Source organism: Chiloscyllium plagiosum, unplaced genomic scaffold, assembly GCF_037043375.1.
Source record: "Chiloscyllium plagiosum isolate Xiang-an unplaced genomic scaffold, Cpla_swu_hap1 HiC_scaffold_8, whole genome shotgun sequence".
Taxonomy (NCBI): domain Eukaryota; kingdom Metazoa; phylum Chordata; class Chondrichthyes; order Orectolobiformes; family Hemiscylliidae; genus Chiloscyllium; species Chiloscyllium plagiosum.
The window spans coordinates 40,307,896-40,325,433 of NW_028270146.1; the positions used below are offsets into that span (position 1 = coordinate 40,307,896).

A 17,538-nucleotide genomic window follows, 5' to 3' on the forward strand; every position below is an offset into this window, starting at 1 on the left:
GGAGCACCCACGCAGACACGGGGAGAATGTGCAAACTCCACACAGTCAGTGGCCTGAGGCGGGAATTGAACCGGGTCTCTGGCGCTGTGAGGCAGCAGTGCTAACCACTGTGCCACCGTGCCGCCCACCCTGTTCCCAAACTAAACTAGACCCACTTGCCTATGTTTGGCCCATGTCCGTCCAAACCTTTCCTATTCATGAACATTTAAATGTTGTAATGTACCTTGGCTTGGACATTTTTCATTAGGGTATAGGAGTTGAGGGATGACCTTATAGAGGTTTATAAAATGATGAGGGTCATAGATAAAGTGAATAACAAGGGTCTTTTCCCTAGGGTTGGGACTTCAAAACTAGCGGGCATATTTTTAAGGTTAGAGGAGAAAGATTTAAAAAGGACATAATGGGCTTTTTTTTTTTTTACACACAATGGTTCGTTTGTGGAATGAATTGCTGGAGGAAGTGATAGATGAGGTACATTACAACATTTAAATGTTCATGAATAGAAAGGTTTGGACGGATATGGGCCAAACATAGGCAAGTGGGTCTAGTTTAGTTTGGGAACAGGGTCAGCATGGACTAGTTGGGCTAAAGGGTCCGTTTCCATGCTGTATGACTCTATTATAGTTTATAAAAAGATAATTAAATTAAAGGAACCAACAGAGAATAGTTGGCACCAAAACAAATGGTGCATTCAGAAAATCGTCACTGAATTAATTTGTGCGAACACAATATTTAAACATCATGATGTCACTACATCTCACTCATTTACCACCTCAGTTATGTGGAGAATATAAAAAGTGCTATATGGCTCCACAAATAATCTTCCACATTGCTAAGTAGCAATGTGGAAATAACAGATAGAATTCAATGTGAGTGGATAAAATGCATGCAGATTCATGTAGCCGAATCCCTACAATGTGTAAGCAGGCCATTCTGCCCATCAGGTTCACAGCTACCCTCTGAACAGCATCCCACCCTGTATCCATGCATTTCCCATATTTAACTAATTTAGCCTGCACATTCCTGGATAATATGGGCTATTTAGCATGGCCAATCCCCCTAAACTGCACATCTTTGAACATTTTAGTATGAGGATGATCCTACCAAGTACTTCAGCAGATGGATTTTTTTTTATTGTCCCATTTCAAAATACTCTAATGCTATTTGAATGAAGTTCTTCATGAAAACATACTGTTTTTATTATTGTAATGAGAAATAAATATTGGAAACATAACATATATAATGGGTTCACACCTGGTACAGAAAATGGATATGCAAGGTAATAGAAATGATAAAAGGAGGGACCCAGAACAGACTTAGAGTGGTCGTTCACGATGACTTTAGAAGCACTTCTTCACACAACATGTGGTTGAAATATGGGGGAAACGTCCTTCAAACATCTGCTAAGATTTGATAATCCACCCCCAATTTTGCTCAGACTTCTTGGTGCTACACTCTGTTAAATGCAACCTGGATGGCAAGGACAGTCACTCTCACCTCACCTCTGGAAATCAGGTCTTTTGTCCATGTTTGAATTAAGGTTGTATTACGATCAGGAGCTAAGTGGTTCTGGCGGAACCCGAACTGGATGTCAGTAAACAAGTTATTCCTGAGCAAATATTGTTGGTAGCACTATTGATGACAGCTCGTTTCACTCAGGATCATAGAATTCCTACAGTACAGATATAGAGGCCATTAAGCTCATCAAGACACATCTAGACCTATGACATCCCACCTTATCCTCGTAACCCTGCACTTACCATGGCTAATCCACCTAGCCTGCACATCTTTGGATAGTGGGAGGAAACTGGAGCACTGTCTCCCCACACAGACAACGGAAGAATGTACAAATTCCTCTCAGACAGTCACCAAAGGCTGGAATTGATCCCAGGTCCCTGGTGAAAAGGTAGCTGTGCTAAACACTGAGCCAGCATGCTGCTCCAAATAATCATCGAGAATAGACTGATTGGGCAGTAGTTGACTAGTTTGGATTTTTCCTGCTTTTTGTTTACAGGACATATTTTGGCATTGTTCCTCGTTATTGGCTACATGCCAATGCTGTAACTGTAGTGGAACAGCTTGGCTAGGTATGCAGTAAGTTCTGGAGGTCCAGTCTTCAGTACTATTGCTGGAATGTTGTCAGGGCCTATAGCCTTTGCACTATCCAGCCTTCAATTGTCTCTTGATATTATGAGGTGTTAATCAAATTAGCTGACTTCTGGCATCTGTGATGGTGGGGACCTCTGGAGGAGGTTGAGACAAATCGCCCAAGTGGCACTTCTGGCTGAAGATTGCTGTGAACGTTTTAGCCTTATCTTTTCTATTAATGTGCTGGGCTCTCCCATCATGTGTGAAGCCTCCTCTTGCAGTGAGTTGTTAAATTGTCTGCTATCTTTCATGACTAGATGTGGCAGCACTGCAGAATTTAGATCTGATCTGTTAGCCTTTCTATCACATGCTGCTTGTGCTGTTTGGCGTGCAATAGTCCTGTTCGGTGGCTTCGTCAGGATGACACCTCATTTTAGGAATGCTTGACGCTGCTCCTGGCATGCTGTCATGCACCGCCCATTGAACCCAATATCTAAGGATATTATTACATTTAACTGTCATAATGTAGATATTAACTTTATTTCAGCATCAGCCATTGCATCATTATAATAATAGGTGCTGACAGTTCTGCCACCAACACAACTGTGGGGCCATACATAGTAAATATAAATCAAATATAAAAAAAACTGAGTATATTGTGTGTGTTATGTAAATTTTTACAGAAGCTATATTTTCTTACATCTCTTTCGCTTTTTACTCAGGTCGTCTGTCAATGATTGTCGTTTTCTCTGTTGATTTGAGGTTCTCAAATAATTTCCATCTTTAACATTTGTTTTCTCCTTTTGTAAAATTAAAAAAAAAACAAGTTACTTCAAGTCATTAAGTATTTATTATTCCCTTTATTATAAATTATTATACTTACTACATTGTTTTGTGCGGTGAAAATTAAGTAATCCGTTCCACCCTCATTGATGGTAACGTTCAATGTATTATCAATTACTAATCGTTGTCCCCTCCAGTACTCCAATGGTGCTTTAATGCAACGACCACTACGACTAGTCAGTGTACATCTTTGCATTGACATTTCTGTGGAAACTGTAATCTCTATTGTAAAATAAGGTACAAAAGCCATTTAAACAGTATTAAATATCAGAATTAATGCACATAACCAGTTGCAGAGCAGCAAACATGATGAAATTTAAAATACTTTTGAATTTTGAAAAATGAAAAACAAATTTTCCTGAGATTACCAGGATTTAAATTCTAGACCATTTAATAAATTACAAAATTGGTAAAATAGCTGCTATCTTGCATTATCAAGATAAAATTGTTGGCTTTAGTTTGTTTACTTTAATTTATAAAGATTACACATGCTATGAATTCAGACCAGACTGCCAACTTTACATTATGATCCCAGACTACATCATGAAATTGTAATTTGATCTGGTTTGTGAGCAGTATCTTTTATCTTTTAAGCAAAGGTGATGTGTTCCAGGGGACTTAAGATAATAAGATTTCATCATTTTGAGCAAATATCAAGCCTTTACAATAAGAGCTGGAACAATAATATGATCTATATTACATGTGCAATTTATTTCTAATACCCAGAATTAACGATATAGTAGACACGAACAATACTGTGATTGAACTTACAAAGCACATAAATTTAAAAAAGTACAATTGAGAAAGATTACAACAGTTTTCCACAACTACCTCAGATGCCCTGATGTCATAATTGGTCATAAAATCTCATTAAGCTTCACAAGGGAATATAATTCTTCACTTTTGCCGACCCGGCTTTTAACTCTTGCTCAAGAGCTGTTCACTCATGGACTGCTACAACAAATGTTTCTGTTCCGGCTGATCACCTGCTTTCCTGCATTTACGCTGCCCTGGACTCTGAATACTGCTGTCTAGTACTTACTCACCTGCACATCTCCAACATGGTGCCATCGGCTAGCTTCCCGAAGCAAGATATGTCCCTAGAATTTCTGAATTCTAATCTTCTTTTGTTGCTTGAAGTAAATACTTTTTTGGGGAGTTTCAACCCTCAGTCATCTGTACTCATGTATTATTGACATGAAAATTCTTGTGAGCCACCACAACTTCCAGGACACTTCATATGTCCTGTTAACAATACCTAGCTGCTGAATAGCTTTTAAAGCTGGACTGAGATCTACTGCATCCGACGTGGTCTCCTCTACATTGGGGAGACAGGACGCCAACTTGCAGATCATTTCAGAGAACATCTCTGGGACACCTGCAATGACCAACCCCATCGCCCTGTGGCTGAACACTAATTCCCCCTTCATCTCCATCAAGGACATGCAGATCCTGGGCCGCCTCCATCGCCAAACCCTAACCACCCAACGCCCGGAGGAAGAACGTCTCATCCTCCACCTTGGCACCCTCCAACTAGACAGGATCAATGTAGATTTCACCAGTTTCCCTATTTCCCCTCCCTCCACCTTATCCCAAATCCAACCTTCCAACTCAGCACTGCCCTCTTGAACGGTCCTGTTCATCTTCCTTCCCATCTATCTGCTCCATCCGCCTTCTGACCTACCACTTTCACCCCCACCTTCATCCACCTATCACATTCCCAGCTACCTTCCCTCCAGCCCAACACCCCTCTCATTTATCTCTCAGCCCCCTTGGCCCACAAGCCTCAATCCTGATGAAGAGCTTATGCCTGAAATGTCAATTCTCCTGCTTCTCGGATGCTGCCCGACTGGCTGTGCTTTTCCAGCACCACATTCTTCAACTCTTTTGAATAAGATACAAAACTGGTGGCTGGATATTAAATATTCACGAAGTCTGGGATTGGTTATTCAAAAATTTGATTAGGAACCATTGGAGTGACTTTGTGGGGTTTTCAATGGTTTAATTTTACTGTGTTGCAGTTACAGAGGTAGAAAGGCTGATTGGGTTCAGCTATCTGTCTCCGTGTCATAACAGAGTCCTCAAAATCCAAGTTCACTGGGTAACAGGGAAGGCAAATGGAAGTAGGGAGGTTTTGCTAAAACTATACAAGGCAGAACCACAGCTGGAATACCATAAACAGTTTTGGGTCCCTTATCCAAGGAGGAACAGAAATTGAGTAGGTTGGGCTTGTACTCATTGCAATTTAGAAGAATGAAAAATGACCTTATTAAAACATACAAGATTCTTAGGCGGCTTGGCAGGGTAGACATGGTAACCTTTTCCCCCCTTCTGGAAGAGGCAAAGACCAGTGGGCATAATCCCAGAATAAGAGGTTGCACATTTAAGACAGAGAGGGGAAAGAATTTCTTCTGTCAGAGAGTAGTGAATCTGGGAATTACTTGCTGCAGAGGACTGTTAAGGCTGAATAGACAGATTTTAATTTTTAATCAGGAACGGAATCAGAATTATAAGAAATATAGAATTGAGGATCATCACATCAGCCATGATCTCACTGAGTGGCAGAGAGACTTGATGGACTAAAAGGTCCTGCATGGGAGACTAATAACAAAGGCCATGGAATCTGCATAAATTTGGCAAATTGTATCCAGAATTGGCTGAGTGACAGGAAGCAGATGGTGATGATCAAGAGGTGTTTTTGTGACTGGAGGTCTATGTGGCGTTCCGCCGTTGTTGTTTGCAGTAAATGTAAACAAATTAGACTTCAATGTAGAAAGGTTAATCAGTAAGATCACGGATGATACAAAAATTATGGGGTGGTAAATAATGAGGAGGATTGCCTTAGATTACAAGATGATAGAGTGGGCATAACTGACAAATGGCATTCCATACAGGTAAATGCAAGATAAATGAACTTGCATTCAAGAAATATAAATTGAAGCATTTTCTACATAGTTAAGACCCTCTCCCCACAACAAATTGTAATCATTTCATCTTCTTCACTAAACATACACCCCTCTTCCCCAACCCATACAAGTATTTAAAAACTTACCATTATCAATTTTTGACTCTCTCATTCGCTTTTTCTTTGCTGACAATGGAGTCTTAGCCTTATCATGTGGTAAAACTGCATTATCTTGTAAATTTCTGGATTTCACTGAAGGCAGCTTTTGAAACCTGGCATTTTTACTCTCCCTTGTTTTTGAATGACATCCTTTTTCCCTAAATGATGAGAATTTTTGAAATTAAAATTGTTTAGATTAATATTATTTCAATAATTGGTTGTTTGGCTGTTTTTTGATGTCCTCATCAGTAACTTCGCAGACAGGAGGTGTACATAAAATTCATTGGGTGACTTTTCTAAAATGTTTCTATCTACTGTTGGGTCTTTAGAAGATAAATGGCTAATTATTGCCACCTAAGGGCCTCATACCATCATTACAAGTATTTTAAATGATGGTGGGGGGAGGGGTGGGTGGAGAGGAATAGAGAGACAGGCTCATGGCACACAAGAATTTCATATACTTGAAATGCCAGACAAGGCCAGGTACTGGAAAATGGGATAAGAAGAAATGGATATGTAATGACAGGCCCAGATATAATGGGAAAATCTTCTAAGTTGTAAAAACTAACAAATTTGGCCCATTGTGATTTTCCAAAACAGCTTTCATTTCTTCTCTCGGGAAACATTTTTTTTGAATAGTGACCCAAACATTTCCATAGTAACTGATAGCATCTTATTTTCTGTGAAACGTGATCACTATATTCCAATGTATTTTTCTGCTCCACTTTCTTCCTGAAGTGAAAGTGTTCAATTATTCTTGGCAATAACATAATCAAAACATAAGTACAGAACAATCTTGAAATACAGCCATCTTGACAGTTAGCAACTCTGAACAAAAGCATCTCGAAAAACTGTAAATTAGAACAGAGGGTCACCGTCTCCAGCAAGGTTGTGTGTGCCAAAGCTGTAAAGGTTGCCATATAACTCCGAATGATTGCTAACAGCTTCAAGGTTCCTTTTTTAAAAAAAATGATTGAAATACCCTAAGTGAACAATGTTTTATGCATTCAACTTACAACAGATATTCTCGTAAAGTTTCAATTGGTGCATAAAGATGAAAGCCAAATTTTTTGGGAGTTAGCTTGCGTTGTACATAATTTTATGCTTTCTCAGGTCCTTACTGAGATGGCACAAACTTGAAAAAGTATACGATTGGTCCTGAAAATGTTACACTTACTGGAAATTAGTGCTCCATTAACATGGTATTTAATGTACTCCTAGCAGTTCCTTTTAAAATTAATTCACTTTATTGTTATGGCCTTGGAATCTGTTACAATGTGCAGAATGGGGGAAGTGATATTAAAGATATTTCAGAACCTTCTTTAAATAGTCTTATTTTTGACAAAGGAAAATTACTGAACTCATGTCTAGTCTGAGCGCTGGGAGGATATTTCTCAGCGATTTTTCAATATTTACCAAATACACATGAAGCAACAGACAATAAAAATGACAATTGCATTGGGTTGCAAGGAATGTGACTGAGATAATGAGCAATATATTCTGTAAAGATTGTTTCCTTAAAAGTCTTCGCAACCCAACTTGATAATCTTGGACTAGACCATAGCAATTTAAATCAACACCAACTACAGTATAGAAAAGGAAGACTGACATACCTCCTTTTAAAGAATTCTTCAATATACTCCTTCCAATCCAATGGAAAACCCAGAAAAAAATGTTTTAAAATGGAATTAGAGAATCCTGTTTCAAAGAAAAAACACAGTTAAAAGGAATAAATCTAACCGCATTTTTTTCATTGTCATTTAAGTTGACAAGGAAATATTATAGACAAAGGGCTAATCAAGGGTTGAAAGGAGAAAGGGAATAAAATATACCATTGCTGGAATTAAGCGTGTTGACATTTTTCATATTTAAGTATATAAAGTATTTAGTCACCAATCTGAATTGGCATATATTAATTTATAAATTGTAATATAGGCAGACTAAGAGAGTCTCCTCACTATGAACTAGACCTCATAGCTCAAAGACGGGGCTGAATCAAACTTATTTTGGCTCAGTTCAAGTTGCACAAGTTTTTTGGAAGGTTTGGTGAGAACGTTTTCTTACTGCATCTTACCAAACTCACTGTATTAACTACTTACTCCACCCTAATGATATTTCTCAAGTCCAATTTTGCTGCATCATTCCACATTCTGCGCCCAAAATAGCTTACCCCTCAACAGATAACAACCAAAACACTGGCACCCCTTGCATGTGCACCTTCTTTAAAATGTTTCTGTGCATCTGGATGAGCATTTGTATTCTGAAACTTCCCTGTCAGGGACCTGGAGGTCCTGAGGGGATGGGGTGGTGCAAAGGAAAGGAGTGCTATTCTTGAAAACTGGCAAAAAATGCCATGCTACTAGACCATGTCAATGTTGTCGGAGGTCATCACCCATGTAGGTACCACTTCCCGGGTGTGGAGGAACATCCAGCCATGCAGAAAGAACGTCAATTGCTTCTCTGCTCCACCATGTTAAGTACCACACTCTGGTCTCTGCTATCTCACATTTGGGTGCTCTCTCTCTGCCATTTCCCCAATTCTCATTGCGGTTCACACTCTGCCACTCTCACTATTTCACGCTTCCTTCTTTCCACACCTCTCTCACTGTCACCCACCCCATTCAACCCTCCACACCACTAATGCTGCATGCCCTACAAGTTGCCTCCTCAATCTCTTGGAACCTCACACCAGCTTTCTCCCACATGCAACAGCCCTAACAACGATGCCACTCATTGCTATCTCAATCATCACCCCACACGCCCCATTTCTGTCATTACAGTGGCATTGATAGATGACTTTCTGAAGACAATCAAGAGATAAACCTATGTACTGTCAAATGACACATCTTCAAAGCTGCTGAAGTAATTGGGCTAGTTTGTTATTTTTTCTTTTTTTAAAATGTACCCGTTTACCATGTTTATTTGTATATCTTGTGTGTGAATGGGGCTGAAAACAAAAGTATGACTAAACAAAACAAAAAAAAATCAAAGAACTGCAAATGCTGGAAGTCAGTTAGTTCTGAGGAAGAGTTATTGAACCTGCAATGTTTAGTCTGCTTTCTCTTCACAGATGCTGCCAGACTTGCTGAATGTTTCCAGCATTTTTTGTTTTGTTTATGAAAAAGGGTTACTGGGTTTAAATCAAACATTAATTAGATTAACTTATTGTTTCACCTTGCTCTGCTGTAGTCGATTATTCACAACATCTAGTTCTGGTTATTCAAAAAGTCAGGCTCAGAATTAGTGGGGTCAATTTTGAGCATCACTGAGTATTCTACTTTTACAGTTAAAGGCTGATTTGATTTGGCTGTCTTGTCTCCATATTGTAAGAACATGCATACATTTCTGGTGTCACCATAATAAATTTCCTCTGTACCGTCTCCAGTATGTCTGGATCTTTTTTTAATAATATGGCAACCAAAACTGTATGCTGTATTTAGATCTAACACTACTTGCCTACTTTTCATTTCATTCCCAACTAAAGTTTTGTGTTTGCCTTTCTTCAGTATTCTTTCTTAAATCTGGGCAATATAATAAGTGATGTTTCTAATCTTCCTATTCATATTGAACTCTAATTGCAAATTATTTAACCACTTTACAAGCTTACTAATGTTCCAGCAATGACCCTTTTAGAACACCACTTCTTATTTTCTGCCACTTGAATAACAGCCTTGCAGTCTCTGCTTTTTGCCTTAACTTAGTTATTAGTCTACTTACCCTGGTTTTTCATTGCAACATAATCCAAAGGTCCTTTCAGAACATAAATTGAACCAGTGATAGATTTCACTTCAGTTTGTTTAATTCGTTCAGCAATTACATTACTATGCCAGTATATTCCATCAGTATCTCTGTTTGGGAACACATACATAGTGTTTTAATATCCAGTTGAAGAACCTAAAAATATAGTTCCAGATACATTGTACAAATTAACCAACTATGAATCCATTCCCAATTCTGACACAAGCTCATTGACCTAAAATACCTTTTAGGAGGAGTACCAAGCCCACCCATTTTGTCTTTTAATTGGTCACCTCCTTATTGATTTTCTTTTCGAACACTTCATGACAGAGAGCATGTAGCACTGTCAGGTCAGTGGCTCCACCAGGAGGCGTGGATGCTGTTATTGGATGCAGAAGAAGTCAAGCATGTCTCAAGCGAGTAGTGCTCTTGGTTGTTTGCATTTAGGTCCTCAAATAAAGCCTGAAGCTAGCAGGACAATTGAAATAGTGGGGCAACATCTACACCAGAGTTGTAATCTTTTGTGGTTCTGGTCTTTCATTTCAACAAACATATTATTGAGGCACGGAGTTCCCGTCTCTGATAACCACCCAACATGCCACCAGGAGGTTACCTTAATAGAACTGCAATATCTGCATACAGCAGGAGTCAGGCTAAATGGAGGGAAAATATCAATGCCATTGTAAAATTGCTCCCAAATGAGATCTTAAGTGTCCTAACTAATTGCTTGCTTTTGTGGAGAAGGCAGCTGACGCAATTCCTAAGTTGCTCCTGCAATGTGTCACTAGGAGATGAAATGCAATAGGGAGCTGTCTTGTCTCCTAATTTGCATCTTTCTCCAACCTTTTCTCTATGGAAGCAAGAAAACTTAACCAGGTAACTGTCTCTCCTTAGCGCCACACTCAGTCGAATGTGGCTTTGATGTTACCTCACGTCTGGAATTTAACATTTTTGTTTGAACCAAGGCTGTAATGAGGTCAGAATTAAATTGGCTGAAGACTGGCACCTGTATTTCTAGGGACCACTGGAGAAGGCAGAGATGACATGTCTGGCTAAAAATTACTGCAAGTGCTTCAGCCTTATCTTTTGCACTGATGTATTGGGCTCTTCAATCGTGGAGATTGGGGATATTTATGGAGCCTCATCCTGTAGAGAGTTGTTTCATTGTTATCATCATTCACCACTGGATATGAAAGGACTTTAGAGCTTAGATATAACCCATTCTTTGTGGGGTCACTTCATTCTGTCTAGCAATTTCTGCAAATAGTCCTGTTTGGTAGCTTCACCAGGCTGACAGCTCACTTTTAGGCACACCTAGTGCTGCTACTGGCATTCCTTCCTACCTCTGTAGGGAAAAAAAATGGACATCCAAATAAGTTTCAGATATAACTATTGTGTTTCTTGTGAAGGAACATTGAAGAAATGGGAACAATTCTGAGGAAATTCCTTGTCAGTGTTTTTTTCTGACACAGCTCCTTCAGTTTCTTTAAATGAAATAATTATTCTAATTTTACCTGTATTTTACTGTACAATTATTTGAGTGTTTTTGCCTAGAAAGTAAAAACATGCAATCATTTGCTCATCTTTATTAATGTCTAACTTCGCCACACAAATAAATCAGAGTTCTTAAATTTAATGTGAAAGCAACATTAACTCATTGTAACAGGAGGAACATCAAAATTATATCACTACCCTGGATTAGGGGAAACTGGCCACACCACCTGGTGCTGATTAATAACAATAATCACTGTCTCTTGGAGGTCCACTAAATTATTTTTATTTGAACAACTTGTTGACAATATTTACGCTCTCGCATAGAACGGTTACAGCACAGAACGTGGCCATTAGCCCAATGTGTTTGTGCTTGCAAGAGCAAATTCAGCTTATCCCACTATCATACTCTTTCCCTATAGCCCTACATATTTTCATCTTCAGGTGTTTATCAAATTAAAGCCTGATTGTAACCACTTTGACCATCTTCTCTCAGAATCTGCCTTCCAGATCCCAACCACTTGGCTAAAAATGTTTTGCACATTATCAATAGTTCATGAAAAGCAGTAAGCCACTTCAGGATGAGGGGGTTAAAAATGGCAATAGGACAAGAAAACAGGAAAAGTATTCTTTAAAGATTTCTTTCTCTATTTTTTAAACGTAAAGAAATTACCTTTTTCCTTCTACACAAATCTCATTGCTGCCTTTTATCTGTTGGATGATCCATTTGGTGAGAGTAATCCTTTTTTCCTGCATATTTAAAACAAAAGAGTGATACAAAGTTAAATAATCTATGACAAAAATATTTGTCAACAAGATAATAATAATTGCTAAATATTGAAGTTATTCAGAGCTTAAAAGATTTCTCTAAAAACCTAACCAGTATTATCCATTGACCATCTGCTGCTGGTGGGCTGACATCTCAATTATTTAAATCCTAGATATTGTAGGTTACTAGTTAGTTAATGTCCGTTTCTAGTACTGCTCTTATTGAATAGTGTTGCCATCATAAAACCTCCTGATGATTTATACACAAAGACTGATTTCAGAAAACCTCGGAGAATATTGAAATAGGTACCAATTGTGGTGTGAAATTTATTTTTGTGTTGGTGTTGCTGGCTAAACCAGCATTTATTGCCCATCCCCAATTGTTCAGAAGGCAGTTAAGAGCTAACCACATTGCTGGGTCTGGAGTCACATGAAGGCCAGACCAGGTAAGGACAACAGTTTCATTCCTTAAGGAACATTAGTGAATCTGGGGTTTTTCCAACAATCAATAATGATCATCATAAAATCCTAATTCCAAATTTTTATTGAATTCAAATTTCACTGTTTGCCCCATTGCAGGTTTCAAATTCAGACTCCCAGAACATTATCTGGATTTCAAGATTAATAGTCTAGCAGTAATACCACGGGGCCATTCTTTCCCCTAATGTTGAATTATGCTCATTATAAACAGAGACTTTGTCTTCCCTATTCATAAGTAACTTTTAAATTATGCTTATTTGCATATCACCCATCTTTGATGCAAACTACTCACCATCATAACCCTACTCCCTCTGAATTTATTTTGAAAGATTCGCCTTTAAGATTACACATACTATTTGAATAGCTAATTTTCTTTTTGGGTTCTCGTATTAAAATGGAAACTTTAACTCATATGCAATGAAGGTGCTGTTAAACTTTTAGTAATGTGAGGTTAATAAAAACTGTAACTCCAAGCAATCTAACGAGGGAATCAAAGATTATTTGAGGTAGGTGAAAATGTGGTGTTGAGGTTACAGTCGTATCAGCTATGGAGACATAGAAAATAGGAGTAGGCATTCAGCCCTTCATGACAACTCCGCCATTCAATATAACCAAATTAAGGAGACTCTAAAGGCATTTTATACGTAAAGTATGAGCAAGAGTGTAACTTGGAGAAAAGTAGGCCCACTCAAGAACAAAGGAGGGAATTTATGTGTGGAGCAAGAGGAAGTGGATGAGGTCCTTAAGTATTTCAAATTGGTATACACCAAGGAGAAATACATAGATGATGGCAAGTTTACGGTATGTTGATAGTAAGAAGTGGGAGATGTTGGGTGTTTTGAGAAACATTAAGCTACATAATAGGCCTAATGGGATCTATCTCAAAATATTGAAGGAGGCAAGGGAGGAGATTGTTGGAGTCTTGACACAGATCTTGGTATCCTTTTTAGTTACAGACAAGGTTCTAGAACATTGAAGATTAGCCAATGTTGTTCCTTTATTCAAGAAGGACAACAGGGATAACCCAGGAAATTATAGGCTGGTGACCCTTACATAACTGTTAGGGAAATTATGGGAGGAGATTCTTAGGTATAGCATTTGGAGAAGAATGAAGTTATTAGGGATGGTCAATATGCCTTTATGCTGGGGACGTCTTGTCTCTCAAACTTGAGAGTTTTTTCAAGAAAGTGAAGATAATGATTGATGAGGGCATGGCAGTTAATGTTGCCTACATGGACTTTACAAAAGCATTTGACAGGGTCCCTCAAGGTGGGCTGGTCCAGAAGGTCAAATTGCAAGGAACCCAAGACGCGCTGACAAATTGGATACAAAATTGGCTCGGCCATAGAAGACAGAGGGTAGTTTCGGATGGATGTTTTTCCAACAGGAAGTGTGAGAACATCCATTTTCTGCAAGGATTGCTGTTGGGACTTCTGTTGTTTGCAGTATATATAAATTGTTTAGATGCAAATGTGGTAGTCTGATTAGTAAGTTCACAGATGACATGAAACTGAGTGAAGTTGTGGATAGTCAGGAAGGATATCAAATATTTTTAGCAGAAAGTTAGGCAGAAAAAGGGCAGATGGAGTTTAATCAGAACAAATGTGAGGTGATATATATGACCTCCCAAAATGCAAGAGGAAAGTATACTGTAAATGGCTGAAACTTTAGGTTAAAATCACAACACCAGGTTAATAGTCCAACAGGTTTATTTGGAATCACTAGTTTTTGAAGCACCATTTCTTCATCGGGTGGTTTTGGAGCAGAATCATAACACAGACTTTACAACACCAGGATTGCAGTGACATGGAATGTAATATTAAACAAATTTAGCTTAAGTCTTTTATCCTTTAGAATGACCATGTTAGTTTTGGTTTCTTCATATTTAAATTCCAGAACTTTTAAAAAGTTACATTGTCAAGATATCTTTTAACAATAGGTGCCACCTCAGCTCAGATAATGCATTGAAAGTGTGAAGTGTGAAGTCTGTCTGTGTCCCAATATTAGGTCAGACTGATTCTATTTCTAAAATGGGAGTTACAGAAGCTTACATGGATTTATGCAGTTTTTGAGCAAAATAAAAATGTAATTCTGCAAATACAAATTAACCCCACAAACTTATATGTTTGTGTGTAGGGGAGACTGAGTGTGTGTGCATACATGTGGGAGTTTGTGTGGGGGTGTGTGTCTGTGACAGTGTGTATCTATGTGAAAGTGTAATAGGATACAAGTCTGTGAGAGGGTGCATGTGTGGGTGAGTGTGTGGGAGTGTATGTGTGAGCAAATGAGAGAGAGCTTGTGTATGAGAAAGAGTCTGCATGAGTGTGTGGGTCTCCCTGTAGTGGGACATGAACCCAAGGTCCCAGTTGAGGTCATCCCCATGAGTAGCAAACTTGGCAGTCAGTTTCTGCTTGGCCACTTTGTAGTGTTGCTTGTTCCGAAGACCGCCTTGGAGGATGGTCACCCAAAGGTCCAAGGCTGAATGTCCCGGACCGCTGAAGTATTCCCTGACTGGGAGGGAACACTCCTGACTGGTGTTCGTTCATCTGTTGCCGTAGCCTCTGCTCGGTCTTGCCAATGTACCATGCCTCAGGGCATCCTTGCCTGCCGCGTATGAGATAGACAACATTGGACAAGTCACATGAGTACCTGCCACGTACATGGTGGTATCTGTGGCAAAACTCTGACACATCCTCCAGCGTCTGCCATGACAGGGTTGTATGGTGTTGGCCTGAAGGCCAGGCAGTTTGCTGCAAACAATGATCTGCTTAAGGTTTGGTGGTTGTTTAAAGGTGAGAGGGAGGTGTCAGGTAGGTTTTGGCAAGGTGCTCATCCTCAATGTGCTGTAGGCCACAAAGAACATGGCGTAGTTTTTCGCCTCCTGGGAAGTACTGGACAACGAAGGGTACCTTATTGGTAGCAGCTCGTGACTGTCTCCTGAGGAGGTCATTACGGTTTCTTGCTGTGGCACTTCAAACTGGTGGTCGATGAGTTAAGCATCGTATCCCGTTCTTATGAGAGCATTCTTGAGTATTTCCAAGTGTCTATCACGTACCTCCTCATCTGAAAAGATCCTTTGTATGCATAGGGCTTGTCCATAGGGGATAGCTGTTTTAATATGTTTCGGGTGGGAACTACATAAGTGTAGCATAGTGAGGTTATCCGGGTTTGCAGTACAATGAGGTGACCATTCTTGATGAAGATGCATGTGTCCAAGAATGAGACAGATACTAAAGAGTAGTCCACGGTGAGTTTGATAGTTGGATGAAACTCATTGATATTACTGTATAGCTGTTTCAGTGACTCCTCACCATAGGTCTAGAGGAAGAAAATGTTGTCCATATATCTGGTGTATAGTGTTGGTTTGAGGTCCTGTGCAGAAAAGAAGTCTTGTTCAAATCTGTGCATGAAAATGTAGGCATATTGGGGTGCAAATGTAGTCCCCATGGCTGTTCCATGTGTCTGGATGAAGAACTGGTTGTCAAAGGTGAAAATGTTGTAGTCGAGGATGAAGCGGATGAGTTGATATTGAGTACTGAGGCTGTTGCCGCAATGCCATCGTTGTGGAGAATGCTGGTGTACTTGGATGTACCATTCAGCGGTCCAGGACATTCAGCCTCAGATCTTTGGGTGACCATCCTCCAAAGCGGACTTCGGGATACGCAACAATGCAAAGAGGCTGACAGCCAATTTTGGTACCTATGGTGATGGTCTCAATTGGGACCTTGGGTTCATGGAACACTACAGGCGACCCCACTACACTATACACGCTCTCAGACACACACACACACACCACTCCTCCAGACCCTTTCGCATGCACAAAGTCTCTTTCTTATGCTCGCTCACACACACAACTCCACACTCACCCTCTCTCAGACTTGTACTCCATTACACCCAACACAGACACATACACACACACATTGTCTCCCCTGCGTGTGCACGCGCACACACATACACAATTTGTACTTGCAGAATTACTTTTTATTTCGCTCAAAAACTACATAAATCCATGTAAGATTCTGTAACCTCCACTTTAGAAATAGAATCAGTCTGACCTAACATTGGGACACAGACAGACTTTAACTTCACACCTCCAATGCATTATCTGAACTAAGGTGACACCTATTGTTAAAAGCTATCTTGAAAATGTAACTTTAAAAAAGTTCTGGAATTTACATATGAAGGAACTGAAACTAATATGATCATTCTAAAGGATGAAAGACTTAAGCTAAATTTGTTTAATATTTCATTCCATGACACTGCAATCCTGGTGCTATAACTCAAGTGAATAAGGCAGTAAAGGAAGCATACAGCATTCCTGTCTCCATCATTTGGAGCATTGAGTGTAAAAGTTGGCAAATCATGTTACAACTGTATAAGATATTGGTTTGGCCATATTTGGAGTACATAGAACATAGAAGAATACAGCGCAGTACAGGCCCTTTGGCCCTCGATGTTGCGCCGATCCAAGCCCACCTAACCTATACTAACCCACTATCCTCCATATACCTATCCAATGCCCGCTTAAATGCCCATAAAGAGGGAGAGTCCACCACTGCTGCTGGCAGGGCATTCCATGAACTTACGACTCGCTGAGTGAAGAACCTACCCCTAACTTCAGTCCTATATCTACCCCCCCTTAATTTAAAGCTATGCCCCCTTGTAATACCCGACTCCATACGCGGGAAAAGGTTCACACTGTCAACCCTATCTAACCCCCTAATCATCTTGTACACCTCAATCAAGTCACCCCTAAACCTTCTTTTCTCTAATGAAAACAGCCCCAAGTGTCTCAGTCTATCCTCATACGATCTTCCTTCCATACCAGGCAACATCCTGGTAAACCTCCTCTGCACCCGTTCCAGTGCCTCCACATCCTTCCTATAGTATGGCGACCAAAACTGCACACAATATTCCAGATGCGGCCGCACCAGAGTTTTATACAACTGCATCATGACCTCAGGACTCCGGAACTCAATTCCTCTACCAATAAAAGCCAGTACGCCATATGCCTTCCTCACCGCACTATTTACCTGGGTGGCAACTTTCAGAGATCTGTGTACATG

The 17,538-nt window shown here is 39.7% G+C and overlaps 2 protein-coding genes across 6 annotated transcripts in view; one reads left to right on the plus strand and one right to left on the minus strand.

Moving 5' to 3' along the window:
* Positions 1-17,538, plus strand: part of LOC122553497 (uncharacterized) — a 113,756-nt gene that overhangs the window by 29,978 nt on the left and 66,240 nt on the right. The gene's annotated exons all lie outside the window — the stretch shown is intronic.
* Positions 1-17,538, minus strand: part of mis18bp1 (MIS18 binding protein 1) — an 85,201-nt gene that overhangs the window by 26,097 nt on the left and 41,566 nt on the right. For all 4 annotated transcript variants that reach the window (XM_087989738.1, XM_087989737.1, XM_087989736.1 and 1 more), the window contains 6 exons: positions 11,898-11,974; positions 9,713-9,843; positions 7,609-7,693; positions 5,984-6,153; positions 2,972-3,153; positions 2,789-2,888 (listed from right to left, as the gene is read on the minus strand). In XM_087989738.1, coding sequence (XP_087845864.1) covers positions 2,789-2,888; positions 2,972-3,153; positions 5,984-6,153; positions 7,609-7,693; positions 9,713-9,843; positions 11,898-11,974 — 745 coding nt within the window. The remainder of the gene's footprint in view (positions 1-2,788; positions 2,889-2,971; positions 3,154-5,983; positions 6,154-7,608; positions 7,694-9,712; positions 9,844-11,897; positions 11,975-17,538) is intronic.